This window comes from Lytechinus pictus, chromosome 2 (assembly GCF_037042905.1).
Source record: "Lytechinus pictus isolate F3 Inbred chromosome 2, Lp3.0, whole genome shotgun sequence".
Lineage (NCBI taxonomy): Eukaryota > Metazoa > Echinodermata > Echinoidea > Temnopleuroida > Toxopneustidae > Lytechinus > Lytechinus pictus.
In genome coordinates, this window is record NC_087246.1 from 66,411,951 (window position 1) to 66,436,933 (window position 24,983).

The 24,983-nt window shown below is 35.7% G+C and overlaps 1 protein-coding gene across 1 annotated transcript in view; it reads right to left on the reverse strand.

The window, feature by feature from the left end:
- Positions 1 to 24,983, reverse strand: part of LOC129255139 (NACHT domain- and WD repeat-containing protein 1-like) — a 91,617-nt gene that overhangs the window by 17,055 nt on the left and 49,579 nt on the right. Inside the window, exons 2-3 of the mRNA XM_064095449.1 lie at positions 6,340 to 6,671; positions 1,027 to 1,229 (exon numbers count right to left, since the gene is read on the reverse strand). Coding sequence (XP_063951519.1) covers positions 1,027 to 1,229; positions 6,340 to 6,671 — 535 coding nt within the window. The remainder of the gene's footprint in view (positions 1 to 1,026; positions 1,230 to 6,339; positions 6,672 to 24,983) is intronic.

Below are 24,983 nucleotides of genomic sequence, written 5' to 3' on the forward strand. Positions count from 1 at the left end.
AAATCCACTCAAAAAGGCAGGAGGCCATCAATAATAAAATATTTTTTATGTGTGTGGTGTCATTTTATTGCATTGATAATGGGTGTTATCAATTTAACTACCCAATATGCTTTCATCATCATAAAACTTCAATTAAAATTCTTGAAACCACCAGGGGAAGCTCATAAAATCTTGAAGGAAGCCAGTGATATTGCTACATGTAATTTCTGAAGCAGCAAAGCCACAGTTTCCTAAAAGAGTTTAGTCCTCAACTACATGTACTCAATCTCTTTATCATTAATTTCCAAGAATGCAAGATTTTCAAAATTGATTCATATTGATTGCACCTTGCTTGTGTGCAGCACAATGTGGTTATATCTCTTGTTGAAGGAAAACACACCAATGATGGGATTCGGACCCACATCCCTCAGATTGAAAGACGAGAGATGTAACCACTAGACCATAATGCCTTTCCACCTATAAAGAGGGACTGTACTGACAAACACTGTGAGTGGTGTCCCATTAACTGTATATTATGAATAGCTGGTCTTAAAAAAAGAGAGAATGAATTAGCCTATAATTTTAATTGTATGGAGGAACTAAAATGTTTTCTGAGGAAAAGTATGTTCAGATGGTGACATGACATTTTTTCTCTGGGGCAATTGCTCCAGGCTTTATTTCATCTAAGATATAGGGTTAGTGTTGCAATAGGGTTTTATGCTAATTAAGGGTTTGGTTTAGGATAGGGTATAGTGTTAAACACTGGTTCGAAGTTGGTCATTCCACTATGTGTGAAACATGCAGCGCAGTAATTGTCATGGAAACTTTCAGATACCTGGTAATATAATAATTGCTGTATCAATGTATTTGGATACTAAATTAGTGTGTTTTCATTCACATGGGCCTGTATTACAATCTTGACTAAACTGCTCAAAATGTTGCATTATGGGTAAGAGCCAGATTTGAATAATTGAGGACATGAGATGCAAGGTTGCTGATTCGTATTTGCTTTAACAAGTTTTTTTTCTTAAAGAAATTGCAACTTACAATGAAGTTAGGTCCTGTTGAAAGGTTTTGGCAGTTCCTGATCTCATTGAAGCACTGGTCCAAGAATCTCTCGTCTCGTATCCTAGCATCCCAGATGCCCCAGTGTAGATCAACCACATCAAACTCGTAGCCCTTACTGGCGCAGTACTCCCGCAGGCCAGGATAGATCTTCTCCATCAGCGCACTTCTCTCCACTTCAGAGTCTAAAACAAGAACAATCAAACAAATCAAAGCAAGTTCGTGTCAGTAGATTTTTCTGTTTCTCGTTAAATTCTCATGAGGATCTTCACAGCTACTTTGTCGCTCTACTTGCCATCAATTTAGATGACAAATAAAGTCACAATTTTCATGAATTTCCCTAAATGATTCATTAGTAGCTTCATTACAGAGAGAATATTAAGTTAATACTTGAAAATACAAGCATTTTTTTTTTTTTACAGTTTTCTCATCTCCTTCCTTGAGTTGGTTTGGCTTTGGGCATATAAAATAATTCTCTACAAGACCAAACACTTTGTAAAATCTGCAAAGGGCTACCTAGAGGCTACTTGCAAGACAACAAGGTCTAATTTGATTTCTCTTGGGTTTAATCAAATAAAAGATTTTCAGACAGGGAGGAAAATTTGAAATCATAACATTCTACCGGTTATAATTGATTTCTGGGGGACATGAATTTATTTTACCTGCGCATCCAAATTTCTCCTCCACCAATTGATTATTAATGTTTACATAATATCACTCAAGAAGTTAGATTCTTGTAAGTTTGTGACAGATCCACAATGCATAACTCTGCCGTAAATACATAACATAAGTTAAAGTCTGTGAAAAATATGCAATTCATGTTAAGAATAAAAACATGTAGACCTACATAGTACGAACAAATTCTTACAATCAAAATAGCAAATAAGTGAAACATTAAAACATTTTTTTTCAAAAGCCAACCCATCAGACAGAACAATGATTAACAATTGGTACATACTTACATGTACCTGTACATGTCATATTTGTGATTAAATGCAGCTAAAATGGTATTTCCTACAATTTCATTTGACATTATAAATTCATGCCAAATCCAATAAGTTTTAAAACAAAATTAAAAACAATCTTCCATCTTAACATCATTACAAAAGAATAAGCAATCATCCACAATAAATACTATTTCATTTAAAATGTTGAGTCCAGTCAGCTAGATTCAATTTTTGTACAATATATTGACTGTTTTTCTCTTTAGGTTCATTCAAGTTTTCTTACCAATATAATAGAAATACAGTCGTAAGGCAATAACAGACACTCGTTAATGCACTGGATGAGAATGTACATTGATTCATCCAACCTCCCTTCCAGCATACATTCATTCTAATACCATGATTTGTTGATTCTACATCCAACCCTAATAACCAGAAATCTAATCAAAAGCCGAGTCAAGGAACAAGCAAATCTAATAACTCTCCTGGAAAAAAAAATCACAAACAAGCCACAAGCCAGACCTGACCACGACTCATGGGGTCTGTTTCACAAGATGTAGGCCCAGTGAGTTAGAATGAAATTTTGAGTTGTGTGCACTATTATCGCAGTATACATGTTTCATGGTAGAAAATTTTAGAATAATCGATCTATTCAACAGAGAAAAGACAGTATCTCTTCATTCTCTTGCACTAATAATTTACGCAAATGAATATATTTATTTTTTGTGTGTCCTCATCAGAAATCAGAAGAAAAAATCCCGACAATCATCATAATGAGAAATGCTAAAGTTACTTGATGATGAATAGAAAATGGGGAAAAAATAATTTTCATATTTTGATCAAACAAAGTGTAAATGGTGTCTGTCCAGAAAGAAAAAAAGTAATCAAGAAGGAAACTATTACAGGCTTAGTTAGTGAGAGCAAAATATTGAGTATGTACAGCAGTAGTGTACGCAGGATTTTTAAAAGGGGGGGGGGTTTCGAGTTGAATGAAAATTTGACAAGCAAAGTATAAAAAAAAAGGTTTTCAAAAAAATCTGAGGGGGGTTTGATACCCTGTACCCCCCCTTGCGTACGTGTCTGATTTACAAGGTAAAAATTCAGGGAGCTCAGGCTTCTTTCAAATGCTCAGAAAAGCTCTCAAAATAAAAAAAAAAGAGAGTCCAAGAAAATCCCCATTTACTGCAATGTTGAAGCTTAAAAGTAGCCTCCAAAAAATCATGGCAAGCATTGTAATATCACATGGCGAGGCAATGACTGTATTTTGGATAGTGAAATGTGATTATGCTACAAAAGCATGTTTCAGCACCCATAAGCCTGCAGTGAATGCAATAAGTTCAGGAGGCATAAAATACAGGTTCAAGTACAACCAAGTAATAATCGATGAGATCATTATGCATCAAATACCACAAGTGCACATTGACACGCATGACTTCAAATCTCACTGAACTCTTTGTGAAAGTGTCCCTCGGGTTTCTTTTTTTTTCCTGTCATATTCTCTGGCATGATGAAAGCACTACATCACGTAAAGTACGGAACAATCTCCACTCAGTCACGCATGCAAGCTATGCTAATACAATGCAATCTAAACTTGACATTTACATGTACATCTTACATACATTCAGTCGTATATATATATATATATATATACATGTACCAGACGATTGAGCCTTTGGATGTTTTCATCAAAGTTTGCTATGGCTCCACCCAAGCAATAAATTACATTTTTCTTTAAAAATATTAATATTATTTACTTTTGTCCTTTACCATTTTTTCAAGGGGTGCGTATACTTCTACATACTTTTCACTTTTCAAGCCAGAATCAAACAGTAAACATCCTTTTAATTTCGCATAAACAGCGTTTCAAAATGCTGATCATAAACTTGCAACCAGGCCAATTGAGATTACAGTGATAGTCCCACGGAAGCAACAATCAAGCATAGTGCTTGTGCGACCAGGTTGAGGTTGCGAAAACAGCCTGTGCTGAGATATTGCTCGGCATAGCGCTTTATCATCCCCGCATCACTGAATGCTCTGTATGTCACCAGGCAAAGCCTCCTATTATCATAGCTAGCAGTTTAACCGAAATATTACAGGCAGTTGATCAACCCATATTTCAAAATAGTTCAAATGCCTAATTTCATTGATGATCTCTCGGTTGTACAGATATCAGCAAGGCCTCCCACTAGCATACAGCCTTCCACACAAGCGAACTCTGTCCAGGGCCCTGTTGCATAAAAGTTACTATTATGGTAACTACCATGGTAATGCTGATCAACAGCCAATCAAAATCAAGGATTCTATACAAGTTACCATTGCATGGCAAAGTTATAATGGTAACTTTTATGCAACGGAGCCAAGTTCAAAACAAGGAGTGGAATACCATGGAAGACATGAGAAGGGATAAAGAAGACATCACAAAAAGAAATCAGAAAAAAATAAAGAACTTTTCCCTGATTGGAATCAAAAGTACATGTCAGAAAAAAATTGAGAATTATCAATGATTCATCTCAGCTAAAACAATAAGATTAGAACCATTTTTTTAAAATTATTTGTTGCATCCTTTACACACAAATGAGTTCTTAAAAAATGAAGAGGGTGTTCCAAAAATGGGTCATTGGGCATGTGGTACACGTATCTGAATTTCAAATAGAAATAGAAATAAAATTCATATTCTGTCCTTGATATATCACAACAAAAAATACTAAAAAGGTTAGAGAGAGGAAATAGGAAAATTTGAGTCAGGGAAAAGAAATGATATTGGAGACAATTACAGGCATTGAATATGAAAAACAGAGAGAAAGAAAGAGAGAGAGAGAGATATCAAATGAATGAAGAGCCATCTTGATGAAGATACCTTTACACATACCATCATGTCATCACAAATGATGGTAGGGCAACGGTGAAGAGATATAACCAACTGCTCTCTGGACGTGCGACAAGCACACACAGACACAAGCACACTCACTCACACTCGAGGCAGGAGGCCTCATCGCCAGAACGTCACTGTACATGCGACCAAGCCGATAATTCATGCTGGGACACCCAGTTCCAGCGACCCCTGACATTTGGGAGGCTCTTCTTCTACCGCGGCAAGTGCTGTACCCTGTGGCTGCCTGCCTTGCTTGTCAGCCTGTGTCTTGAAGGCTAGCCCATGATAGCGAAGGGTTTTGGTAATGTCTTAATCAGTCAAGTTCAGAGCTAGCTCATCAGCAAGTCAGGCATGGGCATGTAAAAGGACAGCTGATGGTTCTATTTATGATTAGTAGGGTCCTATAGCATATCAACTGATCTTATGGCAGATCGTATGATTGTTGACTCAAGTTGAACTAGAAAATTGGCTAACCTTTCTTTTTATAAGTGCAATGGGTAGTGACAACGACACCCACTGCAAAGCCGAATCATACCACTAAACAAAAGCAGGCATGAAAATTGGGTATGAAAAAAAAAGCTGAAAGGGTTTTGGAAATGTCGTTGACAAGACGGTGGGCGAAGCCCACCGGGCGAGCCGCTCGCTGCTAACGGGTGGGGTCCAGGGGGCAACGCCCCCTTAAGCTCCTGGGTTTTATCAATTTTACAACTCCAAAAACCTGTTTGAGTTGAATGATTGTAATGAAGTATTTATATGGATTTTTTGTCCAAAATTCAATTAAAAAAAACTAAAAAATACTAAAAAATAGCAATAGCACTTCCCTGGTTTAAAAAAAAAAGATTTTTTTTTTTTTTTTTTTTTTTTTTTTTTTTTTTTTTTTTTTTTGGGGGGGGGGGAAATTCAGCAAACAAAAAAACGCGGAAATCCGCGGAAACGCGGAGAATTGTCATGCCTGCAAAAGGAAAAGCCGTCAAGATATGTGACCGGCATATTGTAAAATAATTGATTATCATCAGCTTAGGTACATGAACTGAAATGAGAATCAAACTGCTAATGGTTACAGAGAACCTACTCCGGCACCTAAAACTGAACCAAACGATAATCCATGAGAAAAGAATACAGCAAACCAAAAATCTAACTTCCAACATCATGATAGGGACATCCTAAAGTTAATTTACTTCTTCCGAGTAAAAGTTGTTAAGTCTTGCTTTCATGTACGGCCAACTAAAAAGATGGCTGATGATAGAGACTTGAAGAAATATGAAATGCAATGTAAATGAGAAATTACAACTCAAATAATTACTTACTTCATAAATGTACATGAAGCCATTATGCGTGAAATAAACATGTATATAAACTACAATATGGTAAATATAATAATAATTCTTTCGTTCTTAAAGCTCTACAATCTTCCCCACAAAGTGCAACAAAATCACTGAAAAAAAAACCTTTGAATAAAGTTTTAATTGAAAAATTTACCGTCATGTGATGCACTGACGTAGACACGGATCATCTTTGGTTTGACTTTGCACTTGACCACAGAGATCCTCCCCAGAAGCATGTTACGGACTTCATCATCGTAGAGCGACAGGTTTGGGTGGGACGAGGACGACTTGTCCGGAGGCGGTTTCCCGGGCGACGGAGACGGTTGGGGAACTGGCATAGGCACTTCTGGCCTGGCAGGTTGGAAGGGTTCGGACTGCGGGGGTGGGGCGATCTCCTGAAGAGGAGGGTTGCTGGGTTGTTTGTCAGGGTGGGAGGGCGGATCCTTGTCTTCGGACGGAGGCTGGCTGGTGCAGTGGGTACCCAAGCTACAAAAAAAAAAAAAAAAAAAAAAAATTAACATCACATAATATTGATTGTCTAATCCAGTAAGATACTGAATCCAGTCGTTCTCAATTTCCCATACACAGAACAATCACAAACTTAGAAAAATAAGCAATTGAATAGACCTAATGCATTGAAGTCATCACGCCACCATCTTAGAGGCTAAAGCAATTGCCTTGCATGTGTTAGTGATCTGCAGCTGGCGCACCTCTGACAACCTTGTTAACATGTATTCCTATATATTCTGAGAGAGGCCGCTATGAGATTATCACACAAAAGTTAAATTTAAGGGGAAGTTCACCCTGATGAAAAATTTGTTGTAAAAATAGCATAAACAATAATTAAAAAATATTGAAGGTTTGAGGAAAATCCATTAAAGATTTAAAAAGTTATTAGAATTTCAAGTTTTTGATTTGTGACGACAATATGAGCAGCTGCCCTATATGTTATATAATATAAAATGCATAAAGTTAATTTTTCAATGGTTCATTAAAAATTATTTTTTACTTTCTTTTTAGAAACAGGTGTGAAATCATTTGTATTTTGCTATACTGATAGTATGATACAAACTGTTTTCAATTTTCTGTGAAAATGACATTTTATATGTAGGAAAGCTGCTCGCATATGACCTCACAAATCAAATAATTAAAATTCTAATAACTTTTTTAGTCTTTGATGGATTTTCCTCAAACTTTTGCCAATATTCTTTATTATTTGTTCTATTTTTATAATAAACTTTTTGTCAGGGTGAGCTTTCCCTTTAAAGTCTATAATAAAAAAATTTCTATGGAATTCTTGAAGGAAAATGAGTAATTGCTTTCGCATGTTCATTTTGAGTCAGTAGACTTGTATATTTCCAAGCAATATGATACACGAGTCAACATGTAATTATTTGTACCGATTTTTCAGCGAAGAATTCATTATTCACATTTCATATTATCCACATCGTGTCAAAACTCATTAGATCTAGCTCTGACTGAAATGATGTAACAATTAACTTTGATTTCAAGGCTTTCTCTTGTAATTTTTGCCAACAGCAATTATTTTAATTGAACCCAAACATGAATCATTTTTAAGATGATCAAAATAAAAGGGGGTTTCCCCCTCTTCAGTCTTTTGATAGATACAACATTAAAAAAAATATTCTCTTACTTTCATTTCTAAATACTTAAAACATTGATTATTCATTCACTTTTTTGCTAAATAATAGGAAGGCACATGACACATCTGTTGATTTACTGGCTAGAAAAGTACAAATGTCTATTTTTTTACTGGAACACTATATGCATATTGTGTCCTACTAAATGTAACACTTATGTTGTTATGTGGCATAATTTTTTTATCCTACATGTAAATGCTGGATATAACATTATGATACATGATCAGGATGAGGAAAATTTACTGAAAAATTGATTCCATTTCCACTGTGGTACCAGTATGTTGTATTATTCCTGAAGAACTATAAGAGCCTTTTAACTTAGACTAATCACTAGTCACTACACCTTCTAAACTGGCAATGCTATGAATTTCTACTATGAAATAAGACAAAAAAAAATCAGTATATCTATGAAAATAAAATGGAAAATCTTTGCTTAAAGGACAAGTCCACCCCAACAAAAACTTGATTTGAATAAAAAGAGAAAAATTCAACAAGCATAACACTGAAAATTTCATCAAAATCGGATGTAAAAAAAGAAAGTTATGACATTTTGAAGTTTCGCTTCATTTCACAAAACAGTTATATGCACATCTCGGTCGGTATGCAAATGAGGGAACTGATAACATTACTCACTCACTATTTCTTTTGTATTTTATTATATGAAATATGAAATATTTTGATTTTCTCGTCATTGTCATGTGAAATGAAGTTTCATTCCTCCCTGAACACGTGGAATTCCATCATTTTAACATTTTGTGCTTCAGGCAAGGAGGTCCTAATCATCAAATTCGTAAAAAATTGAAATATTGTATAATTAAAACAATAAAAAACAAAAGAAATATTGAGTGAGTGACATCATCGACTCTCTCATTTGGATGTAACTGGCTGGTTCATATAACTATTTTGTTAATAATAAGCGAAACTTTGAAATGTCATAACTATCTTATTTTACATCCGATTATGATGACATTTTCAGCATTGTGCTTGTCTGATTTTTCTCTATTGATACAAATCAACATTTTTCTGATGTGGACTTGACCTTTAAATTCTGTAACGATAATTCATTTTGACTCATTTTTCAAAGGGCTTTTTTTTTTCATCATGTCATATTTTCTTCAAACTTTGAAAGGTCTATAAAGGGGCAAAATAATCCAAATTGTTGCCAAATTAGATGAGGAAAAGCTGATTTAAAAAAAACAGACCTCAGCAAATTCATGTACTTCACTTGGTTAATGGCAAGAACATAGTTTTTAAATGTGTGTTTAAGTTGCTTCATGATCAACGGGTTGATTATCACCTTAACAAAAAATAATTCAAGGGCAGAATATTACCGAAGAGATCGGAAATTATAGAAATTATGTGCAACATCTGATGTACATGGAGATAAAGCAGTAAAAGAAATTTTCATTTGAACTAAATTTGAAGGAAAAATAGTGATTGCATGGTCTTGTCATTTTCTCCTACATCTTGAAATTTTCAAATGTTTTTTAATAATGAAACTCCAAACATTACTGCATATTCTTATTATATTCTTATTTCAGATAAGGATTTGATTAAATTTCACTACCTTTTTCTTCTGTTCCTATTCAAACTTATGTGAAGGGTCACAGACTTTCTTTCATTCTTCACTAATTGTCAACTGTTATACTTTCCAGGAAACCAATGGGGAAAACTCAAATTTTCAAACTTTCTGAGATTACTCTTGGTTTTCAAAAAGTCAAACTACTTATGTTAATTTTTGTACCTCAGTCACATTTCCCCTACGCGGCCATACATGGAGTAAAAAACAGCTGTTTTGTTCATTTTTATTCAAACCACCTACATGTATATTTAGCTGGTACAAAAATTGTTATAACGGTTGTTTTCGACTCGTCGTACGGCTACCGCTGGGGAAATGTGACTGATATACTTGTGAAAATAAAACTATGATATGATACTTCTCGGAACATTAGCACTCACTAACTTAAATAACCAGGGAAAGTCCCTAATGAAACAAGACATTTTTCCTTGAAAGAAGACCAGGGCCCATTGCATTAAAGTTATTGTATCTAATTGATGATCATAGCAGCATTCTGGGATAACTACCTTGTGCTACTAACCACACCCTAAATCAGGGGCCTATACTCTTGTATCTTTAGAGTTACAATAAAATTCGCATTCCGAAAATTCTTGTATCTTTCTTGTAAATTTTCTTGTAACTTTCGCTGAGCGTGTATGATGACAGAGCTAGAATTATGCATAAAGTTAAAAACGGCACATAAATTGCGCAAGATAACATATCGAGATAAAAGGTATTCTGAAAATGCTCTTATCTTTACGTTCTGTAAACTTCCTTGCAAAATACAAGAAAATTTACAAGAGGTAGGGGCTATTGTAACTTATTGTTGCATGTGATATTTGTCCGTCTGCAATAATTATTTCTTGCTGCATCCCGCAAGAACATCATGTTTTACAAAAGGAGACATTCCAAAGACATTATAACAACGGATCGGTAGACTTTTCAGTAATCAAAAATTGGTGTTTGAGACGATGAATCTTTTCAGAGAAAATATGTCTTTAGTTTTAAGAAGAGCCACATGTATTTTAGCACAGAAGCGCACAAGCATATTAAGCGTCGGGGGCGCAAGGAAATTACGCCTCATATCAACAATGCGCTTCATTATTTTTCAGAAGAGATGCTTCTATTGGTTAACCTAAGCATATAACAAGCTTAATGATTGGTTGATGATGAAATATTTGGCGTGTCAGAGATAAAATAGGGGACGTCCTTTATACAGAGATAAGACAATTTTCAGAAAACCAATTTAAGAGAATTTTAGCAAGCTGTTATCGTGCTGACTTACAAGAAAAGTTACAAGAAGAGTTAAGACAATTTTCAGAATACCATTCCGGATTGTGTCGTCTAGTGGTTATACAAGAGCACTTAATCCAATGATTGTGAGGTTGTCAGTTCAAATCCACACTCTGCAATTATCTCCACTCTGACCAATAAGGCACAAGAGCAATATCTGTCTGTCGTCTATGAGTGTGTTTATGCTTCCATTGCGGGGACAGAATCAGCGTTTTCAAACGTCGATCCAAAACGCCGATCGTAAACGTGGTTCTGGGAGTGCTGTTTATGCTTAACTTTTCAGAGGCGAAATCACGATCTCTAGCTGGCTTCGCATCGTAATTTTCGTTGAGCAGGAAAGCGAGGTCAAATTGGGCGCGCCCTTTTTCGAAAGTTTTTTTTTCCGAGTGTTGTTATGGGGAAGGTACGTCGACTGTTATATAAACATCGAACAATTTTCCATATTTTAGTCATTGCATGGAGCTTCTTGATATAGCCATATAATTTCAACCATGGTGAGGATAATAGTAAAAAAAAAAGAAGAATATTAAGTATACAAAATAATAAAATATCTATTTGTTTATGCTACTGGGGCATCTTGCGATGTCTCCTCATTATAACTCATGTTCCAGGTTATTTTTGGTGTAAATCCCCCAACGTTCATCGTGATGACAAATTCCGACCGGGATGTGCATATAACTATCTTGTGAAATTAAGCGAAACTTCAAAATGTCATAACTTTCTTATTTTACATCCGATTTTGATGAAATTTTCAGTGTTGAATATTCTTGTTCGATTTTTCTCTTTTTATTCAAATTGAATTTTTGTTGGGGTGGACTTGTCCTTTAAACACAAACAGAAACAGATACGAGACTTTTTAAGAACACAATGAACGTTAATGTTGGGAGTATCAGAAACATACCAGAAACATGTAAACTAACAAGACCCAAGCAAGCCTGACATTGGTTAAGTTCTTTACTTAAAAAGAAAATTTGTTGAAAATCCTCTTTAATCATCTCAAAACATGTTCCCACTAGAAGAGAGGCAAACTAAATCTTGAAATCATGAAGAATTACAAATATAAAACAGATTTCAAGCTAATACCCTGTAGCTAAGCATCTTGTTACATCAGTATTCAACATCATTTTATTGATTTTATGATCAATGTTTGTCTTTTGCCATGGAAACAAATGTACAAGTTGGTGGCTGCATAAGTGTCTTTACGAGATACCTGATCATGTAAGCCTATATTGGTATAAAATCTTATGAACCTAGCTGTAATGGCAAGGATATCCTGGATAAAGGAAAGATATTATTTTTCTATTACCTTGAAAGGCACCTTGAGAATCTAATGAAAGTGGAAGATGGCATTAGACAAATCCTATGTAATATTATCATCATTATTTGTACATCAGGGTCTGAGGAAGTATTCTTGAAATTATTCATCTGGAGATGGACTGGCAAATTCCCTTTTTTTTCTGAGGGGTGAGAGGCTCCAAAAAAAAAAAATCAAGAAATTCCATTTTATCAGAATATAATTTTTATATAAATGTATTTACATGTATTCTAAATCCTCCTCTAATTAGAATCACAGATCACATAGTGATTCTATTCCTGTACCAGACGCCAGTACTATCTATAGGCATATACCTGTAGTCCTGTCTTTGGCAGCTTGTGCCTCCATCCTACCCTAAAGTTCTACATGCATCATTTACCCCGTTCTCATTACGCTTTCTAAAAGTTGTTTACTGGAAACCGGTTCAGGAAACCAGTTTGGAAGATCGCTTTGCTAGCGTTCCCATTTGATCAACCAAAAGTGTTTTTTTTCGAAATCACTTCACGTACAGCGATCTTGTTGCCATGGAAACGCTCTCAGTGGGGTGACACGTTTCACGAGAAATGCATGCATTTCCAAAACAGTTTGCATTTATTCATATCTTCTTCAGAAACATGGCTCAAACACAGTTTTGATAAGACAAATTTGTATGATTAAAAAACTTTTTGTTTATCAAGACACTTTTACTTTTGTCAACTGCAAATGTCCCCTGATTTTATTAACAAAATCAAAATGTGATTTATGTTTCAAAAGTGCAATTAAGAAAAATAGTACTAATGTACCCTGATTTTGTTATTAACAAAATCAAAATGTGATTTATGTTTCAAAAGAGCAATTAAGAAACATAGTAGTGAATAGTAGTGCTGTTATTGATAAGAAAATTTTCTGTCAATATGTCGCTAAAAATATTATACCGAAATCAATAACTATCGACAAAAGAATATAATCAATACACTTTTTTTATACGTTGATTAGCGATGTCACAATACTCGCGTTGGTCAAAATTTGTATCTGCCACTGTACCAAGAATGCTTTAAAATCTGCGTTCATCGAATGTAAAGGATTACATACCATCTTTTAACTAACATATTTAACATAAATACAACCCCACCTTTCACATTATAATACTACTAACAATAATGTGACTTATAAAGCGCCAAATCCACTCTGTAGATTGCTCAAGGCACATAAAGAGCTAAGAGTTAAATAAAAAAGTTTTTAGAAGATTTTTGAAAGTCTCGACAGAGGTACATGTATGTGATTCTAGTTTGGTTTCACACATGCTATGATTTGGTCATTAGCCTTACTTTTCACTGGAATCATTCAAATTACGATTTTTTTACCGTGTGAAAGGGCAGTAACAGATTTCTATGCATTTCTGTGATAGTGCAGGTGTGAAAACACTTTGTCTGCAAGACTGAAATAATTCACTCATTTCTGCATCCTGACCTTGAACTTCTCAACCCTAAAACTTCATGATCAAGAACTAAAAATCTATGAAAATACTTCAAGGGACCAAGGAATGCTATGATGCATTCAAGCAATTTTCTTAGGCTATAAGAATCCTAAAGAAATCAAGATTAGAAAAAAAATACATGCAAAACAAAGTAACTGTAGAGTATTCTGGAGATTTTCCGTCATCATTGACTCTTCGACATGCCATAAGGAACACACAAACTATTGCATTATAATAATCCTAGGAATTACATGTGTTGTTCATGTCCAAACCATCAGAGCCCCATCTTACAAAGAGTTGAGCTTGATCCGATCAACCACAACTATGGAAAGCCAGCAACGTCAACACCTAAAATGCATGTTTGTTCAAAATACGTAAAACTCTGGATGTGGTGTATAATTAGACATTCATTGTTTTCTTGAAAATTCAGTGTGCTTTTCTTTGTTTACAAAGGACATCGTGTCAATTTCCTGGAAGAACATGACATTATTGTACCCTTTCGGGAATGAATTCACCACACCCATTCATATTTATCTCCTGGCATGTTCTTCCCAAGCCAAGACCCTACGGATAATATTGGTCTGAAACATGCAATGTAATCTGGATATACAGGCAATGAGGATAGTGAGAAAAGGCCTTCCTTCATTAACATCATCCACTTGATCGTGACAAGTCTGGGAGTGTCCGCATATATTACATTCACTTCATGACATCATCGCGAGATCAGGGAAGCATGATCAGCCAGTAGGTAGGCTAATTGACTTTTTAGTGGGTATGCACCTCCAGCAAGGCAGGGGGGCTGAGTATGGAGAGAGAGAAAGTGAAACAAAACCCTACTACAGAAAAGAACACATCGTCAGTCATCGTGCTCAAACATTACTTGAAAATATTGGCTAGACGGCTACTAAAATGTCCATGGTGACTTTCTCCTGCATGTGTGGGAATAAATCAAAGTAATGAAAAAGAAAAAAAAAATGGATAAAAAGGGGAGGGCATCAAGCTGCCGTCTACCTACAATCTCTGCCTCTTCCATCCTCAACTCCCTCTCCCATCTCTCTATTTTCGCCACTGGTTTTCTTTTGGAAAGTTTCTTTTAGTTATGTCAGGAAATGGTTATACATGTACCATTGTACTTTCCGTATAGATCAACAACCTTTTTCTATCTGCCCTCTGTCGATCCTTGTCCTTCATATTTAAAGCCTTTCTGTCCAATTTCTTGGGCAACCTCACAGTAACTTTCTCCCATCTATTCTCTCTCTCTCTCTTGTCACTTTCTCTCTTTATAGTCCCACACATATGACATTGCAATGGGTCTACAAACTTGTACACATGCACATGGGCAACCATGATAGCTTAGTCCCTCTCCCTTTAATCTGCGTCTGCCCTGCATGTTCGGTGAGCTTCCTCCATCAATACCTCATACGAGCATGATGAGATGGCAATGAGTCGCACGAGCGTGATAATCTGCTGTCACACTCTCAACGTCACATCTACCAGCCAACCACTGATGTCAATCCTACACTGTGGTTTAATGGTCTTGGTGCTTGCAAATAGAGTCACGCTACCGTTTAACTCAGTCATACCCGGTCATGCGACACATGTCATGTCATATCGCTGTCTGATCATGCCTCCCTTATGTTATTTTCACTCTACAGTGCATCCATTCCATGAATACACCGCACATTTTTTTTTCACAATCCACCCATTTCTATGGAAACAGAAAAGTACACAATTGTAGTTTACCCCCTATAAGAGGGAGTTCCACTTCAAATTCTATCAAGGTCAAATTTTTTTTTAAATCTTTGCCAAAGACTGAGCAGAAATGATGGAGGGGTTGCAGAATAATTCAACTTTGAATTAGAAAAAAAAAATTAAAAAATATTGATCCAGATTCAAAGACCAATATCTTATATTATAAAATATATGTTTATTAACCTGGGACCTGGTAAAAAATTTTGTGGCAATTTATGATCAAATGCAACACCCCCCCCCCCTCCCCCAGGAAATACAAATAAATGATAAAATAAATACAGAATATATAAAAGAATAAATCAAATCATAAATGTCCAGTTCTAATTCATTCAAATTAACATCCATTCACTCTTTTTCTTTTTACTCCTAGTTGCATGTGTAATACAAGTTAATCTAATGTATGTATATCTTCCGTGCACACTGCCCAGGCAAAAAATTATGCATTAATTTCCGTTCCGGGGGGGGGGGGGGGGTACATTTCAAAACCTACTGTCTAAAATTGCAACAACATAGGCTAAGCTTTAAACGTTGTAATGAATGGGGATTCTTCCAGGGCTCTTTTTTTTTCTTTCATTTTCAAGGGTTCTTTCAAGCATTTTGGGGGCGAAATTGCCCCGAACCCCGATGAATTTTTTCCCTGATCTACTGTACATACAAGATAAGATGACAAGACAACGATGCTAACCCCATGCCATCTACCCAGCTTTATGTAGGCCTAGAACATGAAGGCCACAAATGCTAACACTATTCAAAGATGGTTAGCATTCAACACATAGCTTGAAATCCCGAAATGTCAAGAGTTGAAATCATTACATTTCAATTTAAGCTACTTTACTCTTGACCTTGGAAAAATGCTATGCACTCTGAATGACAGTGGAAAAGAAAATTATGATGCTCCCACCAAAAGGTTGCAATACCTACTTGTATTCATACAGGCACTGTTCACATTTGGGGAAGAGGAAAGGTTGGTTCACACTCAGTACAAACTATAGGCCCTATGTACACCAGACATTTTTTATTATTTCAGGGGATGCATTTCAAAACATACTGCCTAAATCTGCATACTGGATAAGCTTTAATTTTCAGAATAGGGATTTTCTGGGGATTTTTTTTAACTCCCGGCTCTTTTGAGCAGTTAGGGGTGAAATCAGCCTGCACCCCATGTAATTTTTCCCCTCATGTACACACTTTATGTACCTAACCGTTTCTTTTACCCCTTTCACACTGCCAGACAAGTAACTTAACACTTCTTTACACCAAACAAAATGTATTTTATAAGTTAAATAAAGGGATTTTCATAATAAGATCAAACCAAAACTCAAAAGCAAAAGCAAAAAAAAAAAAAAAACAATCAAGGGGAATTTTACCAATCCCCACAGATCCCTACCAAACCTATCAATCTCCAGTACTGAAAAGAGCTGTAGGTCTACATGTAGCAGCATTAATCATTAAAAAAATAAGATTTTTTTGTATTTAGGTCATAGACATATAAAAAGCAGCACATAATCTATCTCGTAATCCTAATCACCTCACACACACTTAATACAAATTTGAGAAAGGGTGGACCTCCACATAAAACAAATCTATTTAAAATAGGAATAGCCAAATTGGATCACCTTCAAATAAGTATGAACACATTGAACACCTACAGGCACTAACAGAACACCAAACTCTGTGCGCTGTGTTGTGGTATATTCAGACAGTTTAATACCATCAGGACAAGGCCTTCAAAAGAAGAGGGCACAATAGCCTCTGACGCACATTGCAGACAAAGCAAGAAATGTAGGCTTCCATTGAGCACAATACAGACCGAACAATGAGCACTTCAATCGCGCTGAGATGAGCAATTATCAATAAAGATAAGGAGTCTTTTGTCACTGCTGCAGACTCTTCCCTGGCCTGGCCACATCCCAGGGAGATTGGCTTGATTCTCTCTGGCTGGCTACCATTTTGATCAGCATCATCAAGAACTGCGAATCATCTTTTCAGATGGAAATTATGTTATTCTTGGGGAATGCACTTGCCCATTAGAAGTCCCTTTACAGCAATCTAATTTAAAGTTGTGAACCATTAGCGTTTAATGCACTTTTACACCATACCCAAAGTCATTGACAGAAATTCCATTCTATATGGGTCAAGAATACATTTGTCAGAATTCAGAAACATTAACTTCAGTGAATTAAAGGGGGAAGCTCACCCTGAAGAAAAGTATAATAAAATAGCAGAAAAATTAAAGATATTGGTGAAGCTTTGAGGAAAATCCATTAAAGATTGAGTCTTGGATTTGTGACGTCATAAACAAGCAGCTGCCCCATATGTCATGTAATATAAAATGCATTATTTTCAAATTTTTAATGGATTGTGATGACCAATTTCTTTTTATTTTTAGAAATAGGTGTGAAATGATTTGTCTATTGATATACTGAAGGTACAGGAAAAAAAAAGCATTTTCAATTTTCTGAGACTGACTTTCCATTGATTTTTTACCATATGATATATAGAAAAGCTGCTCGCATATATGGATTTTCTCAAACCTTGGCTTCAGCAATATTTTTTGTTATTTTTTTCTGCTCTTTCTACAATAAACTTTGTCAAGGTGAACTTCCGCTTTAAGTCGCTTATAATTACATGTATCTAAATACTTTGCGAAAATACGGTCAGTTAGATTTCATCAATCAGCACTTTGCAGAATCGGTGATGTAATCAGTCACTCTGAATACTATGCAACAGACAATGCATCATAAATAAAATTGAAGTAGCTTTCCAACTTTCCTGTATGTATTTGTCGATGATGTCCCTCACTCACTTTTTCTTTTGTTTTTTATTGTTTGAATTATACAATATTTCATTTTTTACAGATCTGACAATAAGGATCAACTTGACTGAACCATATAATATCAAACAATGCTAATTCCACATGTTCAGGGAGGAATTAATCACTGTTTCACTTGACAATGAGGAGAAAATTAGAATATTTCATATTTCACATAATAAAATACAAAAGAAATAGTGAGTGGATGACGCCATCAGTCTCCTCATTTGCATACCGACCAGGATGTGCATATATATTATTTTGTGAAATTAAGCGAAATTTTGAAATCTCATAACTTTCTTATTTTACATCCGATTTTGATGAAATTTTCAGTGTTATGTTTGCTGGATTTTTCTCTTTTTATTCAAGTCAACTTTTTGCTGGGGTGGACTTGTCCTTTAATATAGATTTGGAAATATACATTCCAAACTTAACTTCCCATCTTGATCTTTACAATAGTAATACTAATCAACATGTGCATGCTTAATTTGAAAACGTCAATTGGTTTGCTGTATTTCACTGATTAATAATGTCATGAATAACCCCCCCCCCCCACCCCTCCCTCTCTCCCTTCCCATCAATGGAAATCACCAACATGGAAAACTTCAATATCAGCTAGCACATCCATGGCTAGAAAAAAGAAATCCCACTTGTGTTTGGTGTCCTTGATAACATGCATTCAGCATTGCTGGAACTTTGATAGAATTGAAGAGTCCCAAGAGACTGTCCATGAAATGGCAATTATTGAATTAACCACAATTGTCCTGGATGTGTATAGAGATAGTTTGAAGCTCCTTGCCCATACCCATGTCGTCATTTACCATGCAGTCGCTGAATTTTTTAATTTGGAGTCAATCCCATGTGCTCATATCTGTGCTGTTTTTGTACCAAGAAGCGTCAAGCTCCTTGAATATATTCTTTAGCATTTTCACTGCAATGAGTAATTAATTGCAAAAGCATTTTTTTTTCATGAAGCCTTTTATAATGTTTAGTGAATATTCAATAGTGTGAATTGGAATAGACTATCATTCCAAGTTTCCAACATTTAATTCTAAACATACAGGGTGTTTCTAAAAAAGGTAACCAAGGTACAAAGGTCAGCTACATGTATATCAAGAATACATGATTTATTATTCTGATTTCTACTTTAAATATCTGAGTAACTCATCTTTAATTTGACACCTTGCTTGCGTCACAATTGTCACAGCTCACAGAATTATGGTCCTTTGAATGCGAAGGGTACAAAACCTACTTCTTCCTAGTTTTGGAGTTTTAATGTAGGGCCTATATGAACAAAACCCACTTTGTGAGGTTTTGGTTTCATCAGAGTTTTTCCTGCAAATTTCAGTGAAATCTTATCCCTTCTGCTAACTTTTTTTGCTAGTGAATGTCACATAAGTGGCGGTTAGCTGCAAATCTGGTTGAGCACATCTTGGTGACTTGAAGGCACATGTTTGGCATGAGATAGATGTTCTTTGTCTCAATCCTGCAGTGGTTAGAAGAGTAGTGCATGACATGCAGCATCGACAGGGGAGGAACTGTGAGAACGTTGAAGATGGTGGTGCAAAAGGAAGGGATGAATGACGGGCTTAATGGAGATCGAAGCGAGACAGTTGATATGTAAATGCCACTCACAACAGCTAACAGAGGGGATAGCATTTCACTGAAATTTGAAGGAAAACCTCTGATGAAACCAAAACCTAACAAACAAATTGCATTTCGTTCATATACATTAAAGCCCTAAAAGTAAAACTTGGAAAAAGTAGGTTTTGTGCCCTTCGCCTTCGAAGGACCATAAAACTCTGTGACCTGTGACAATTGTGACGCAAGCAAGATGTCAAATTAAAGCTGATAAGTTAATCAATCATGTAAAATAGAAATCTTAGGTATAAATCATGTATTCTTGGTACATGTATGGCTGACCTTTGAACTTCGGTTAACTTTTTTTAGAAACACCCTGTATATGATTGTTAAATTCTTTTATCTACTGAGATGTGAAAATATTTGAAATTTATTAACCCCCTTCTCTCCCCCACCCCCCCCCCCCTCTCTCTCTCCGCAATACACCATTAAATGACCCAAATTTTCTTTAAGCAGAAATACAAATAGTGTTTAGGGCATTAAAAATTCTTTTAAAAATCATTGAAAGCCCAGGTATTATTCTGGAGTTAAGATTGAGGAAAATGGGTGCAGGGGAACTCTTCCAAGTTCATAAAAAAATGTTTAGGGTACCCCTTATTGCATGGCAGGCATGGTCTCCATAAAGACTGGAAGAGTTTTACACCCGGGAGGGGGGGAGCACTCAAATTATATTATGATGGGGTGTGTCTCACGAAACCCTGAAATGGGGGTTTAACGAACTGACCACAAGGGTAAAATACGGGGTCTTGGGAACTAAATATATAGCGGGCGGTGTGAAAAACAGGGTCTACGGAACGGGATCACGGTACAGTCGGTACGGTGCATGCTAGTGCTGTGCATGCATATGTGGGCGCTAGCGGTGCATGGAGCTGCTAGCGGAGGGAGTTGTGAAGCCATGTGTGCAGCTCTTGCATGTGGTGCTCGTGCTGGACAATTTTGGCAGGGCTAAGGAACTGAGATGTTTCGTTACGGGGGTGTTGCGAGCAGGACGGGGCGGCTTCTTAATGGAACTTTTGTCATTCGGAGTATCTAGAGGACTGAAAATTAGGTCTGAAAAAAGGGGGTCATCAAAGTGGCACGTCCCCGTACCACCAATATATGTGAGTGCCCCCCCCCTCCAGGGTTTTACATGAGCAACATTTACATGTATTTGTCATTTAGGTTCTAATAATTAAAAAAAAACATGAGAAAATACCTGAAAACAATCAAAACATACATATTAATCTCCATGATGATTGAAAAGCACGTTTTATTTTTACCACTAAAATATGTTTTCAATAGTCACATACAACGTACTGCCTTACTGGTGTGAAGAGCATTACCAATTACAGTACAGCCTCAAATGCGTCTATTCCCATGCATTATAATCTTTGCACCATAAGGCCTACATGTAGGTGAGTTCAAGCATTGGCTGTGTCAATGAGTACTAGTTTTGTATCATTATGTATGTCATTCTCATGTATGTTCTCATAGAAAGGATGGCAGTATTTCCTTTTGGTGAACAACAACAACAAAACTGAAAAAAAAAAATAACTAGTACCCTCGATGGACAGGCACCCTAATCACCAATACCAAGGCTCGTTGTCACAAGGCACTAGCTTGGCTAATCAATGATTAATCAATAATACAGTCATTAAATCGACTCATTTAGCTACAGTTCAACAACTTGCATTGCTGTAGAAAAGTGTAGTTCTCACTTGAAATACTGGTGATAATAAACATCAAACATCAACTCTTTTCAGTGCATAAATCCCTGCGAAGATAGCATCCAGGAGGAACATGACCTGCATGATTTTGATTGTCTTTCTTGAAGACAAGAGACAAACTCAGAATGTTTTACTGAGAACAAAACACAAACTTTGAACAGATGCATGAAATCAAGTTCTGTACTTTTAACGAAAATAAAATTGTTCATATTAATTAGTACATCAAGACTATTAAGAATGTATTGTACATCAAGAGATTCACTATTTGCTAGAGACACTTAGGAGTTTGATCTTTTTGGTTCCCATTTAAAATCTTAGAGACACTGATCGTTGATTAAAAAATCATTGATCTATTCTATGTGAAATTTGAATTAGACTGAAAAAAATCAAATTTAATGCTTAACACTATCTCTTCATCTATGAGTATTTTTAATAGATTTACTGATTGTGCAATTAAGCTATAAAGGGCCTACTAGTTGTGGTAATTATCTCAAAATGAGTTCAAACACAATCCAATAGAATTACCACCCAAGTGTTTGTAAATAAAAGAAATAAGTACCAAAGCTCTCAGCTCTAATTAATTTTTTTTAATCATCTACAGAACCCCAAAAATTCTTTATTTTATTTTACTTTATTTTAATTCCCTTGAATAAAACGGAAAGAAAGAAAAAAAGAATACTATGCAGTAATGTGAAGGACCTTTGTACATCCTTGACATGCATGACTGAGATAGGAGGCAAAGCATGAATGTCATGGTCTATTAACAAACTAAATGCTCTTTTGACAATTACAGAGTTAATGTTATTTGATATAAGTCAATAAATGAGATACGTGTCGACATGATTATATGTTTGTACATGTGCACATGTATATATTCGCCTGCTGTGAACTTGTGAAGGCAAATACAAGTAAAAGGTAGTGTTAATTCACCCCCAAAACTACTGGAAAACTAAAAAAAGACCCCAAAAATTCCCATTGGGTCCGGTGTAATAAAATGTAGCCAAAATTTTTAATGGTAAGCTTAAAGGTCAAGTCCACCTCAGAAAAATGTTGATTAGAATCAATTGAGAAAAATCAGACAAGCACAATGCTGAAAATTTCATCAAAATCGGATGTGAAATAATAAAGTTATGAAATTTCTTAGTTTTGCTTATTTTTAACAAAATAGTTATATGAACGAGCCAGTTACATCCAAATGAGAGAGTCGATGATGTCACTCACTCACTATTTCTTTTGTTTTTTATTGTTTGAATTATACAGTATTTCAATTTTTACGAATTTGACGATTAGAACCTCCTTGCCTGAACCACAAAATGTTAAAATAATGGAATTCCACGTGTTTAGGGAGGAATGAAACTTCATTTCACATGACAATGACGAGAAAATCAAAATATTTCATATTTCATATAATAAAATACAAAAGAAATAGTGAGTGAGTGATGTCATCAGTTCCCTCATTTGCATACCGACCGAGATGTGCATATAACTGTTTTGTGAAATGAAGCGAAACTTTAAAATGTCATAACTTTCTTATTTTACATCTGATTTTGATGAAATTTTCAGTGTTATGCTTGTTGATTTTTTCTCTTTTTATTCAAATCAAGTTTTTGTTGGGGTGGACTTGTCCTTTAACCAAATAGCACCTGAACCGCCCGAGACCGCCCTTCCTATTACACACTGAACCGCCCTTAACCGCCCGTACGTTTTCTTTGCGCTATAGTATCTCTTGTCTATGATTTACCGTGGTAATATTGCGTGTGCATACCGTATCGGTTGGCTGCTATATAGATCTGCATAAAAAAAGTGTATGCTCCTATTGAGTATAATAGAGAAAAACCGATTGACATGCATCGGTGTGTAGCAAGTTCCAGATTGTTGCGCAGTCGATCTCAGCAAAGATGGCTGCGTCCATGTCTCGGAAAACCACTTACTTCGCCGAAGAAGCTCGGGCGTTGCTATATGTTCATCAAAACGTTGGATATCACACAGAGTGACATCTAGATGTGAGTTGGAATTAATTTTTGACATATTTGATCCAAGATTTGGCGAAAACTTTAGTATTCTGTCAGTGATACTTTACATATTTTTGAAGGCGTGGGACTGGGGCGGCTGAAACCCGAACTTTTTGTTTTTTTTTCTTCTCGCTCTGCAAACGATTGTCAAAGGTCAATATTCGTACATCTGATTGAACTTTGCCATGTACCATTCTATTCAACAGATCCTATGCTACAAAATAAATTTAACTTGTAATGAACAAAAGTAAATTTATAAAAAACTATTTCAATTTGTTTGGAACAATGCCTACTTATTACCAGTTTTATTGTTTCCTCCAGTGAGTAATTGCCATTATGCATAGGAGTCTGTAGGTGCTATAGGGTTATAGGAACCCTGGAAAGTAATTTTTCAATAAATTTTAGACCTGCTTTGAAGATTAATAGTATTATTTATTCAAATTCCACACAAAACTACTCTGACTGATAAGTCACTGTAAATTGCCCTAGCGGACAAGCTGCTCAGGAGCATCTACAATGTATGACCTTACAATGTTATGACCTAGGTAAAACTTCTAGGGTCAAATCGCAATGTTGATAATTGTGTGAGTGTACCTGCACAAGCATACATAGATTTTATACTTTGTCTCAACCTGAACTTATTGAACTTACAATTTGTCACAGTGCACCAAATTAACGCCTGTTGCCATGGTTATCCATGCTATTTTATTCATGAGTCCACAGTTTTGAATGAGTCCACTCTTGAATAGAATACTTTCCCATGGCAACAGGCATCTATTTGGCACACTGTGACAAAAGCATGCATGAACATTGGACATTTTTTAATATATGTGGTAAGCGTAATTTATACAGGAAATCTGCATAAACCATGTGTTCAACCGATGGTTTTAAAACCACCTTTGTGAATTCTGGCCTAGGTGTTTGATAAATCTGTTTGTAGAGTTAGACATGACCAGGCCCCCCCCCCCCCCTTTCCTAAAAATTGTTATAATAACAAATGGACAATTTCTACAACAAGTTTACAATCAGTCAATCAGAGTGAAGGATTTCAGTAGCTTTTAACTGTTATTGCAAATTTGTCATTATAACAAGCTTTATGAAATGGGGCCCCTGGACATAAATCATTAAACACAAGAAAGGGTCATCAGTCATGTGAGTAGTCATTCACAGCTTTATGAACATATTTATGAAACACACACTAGATTTTGTATAATTTGATTGTCTGACCTAGCAATGCCAACAACTCATGTTTACAATTTGTGGTACCTATCAAAGTCAATGAGCACACCAGTACTAAACATTCCAAGACATACAAAGATGAAAAAGCTAAAAAGAAACAGCAGAATATCTATGAATCATTTTATGTCTTGAATGGTACTACATGTACACACATTGGCCCGAATTCACGAAGGTGGTTTTTAAAACCATCGGTTGAAACCGTTGAACCCATGGTTTATACATATTTCCTGTATAAATTACACTTAACACATATTAAAAATGTTCAATGTTGATGCCTGCTTTTGTCACAGTGTGCCAAATTGATGCCTGTTGCCATGGTTTCGTACACTATTCATTGTTTGAAGAGTGGACTC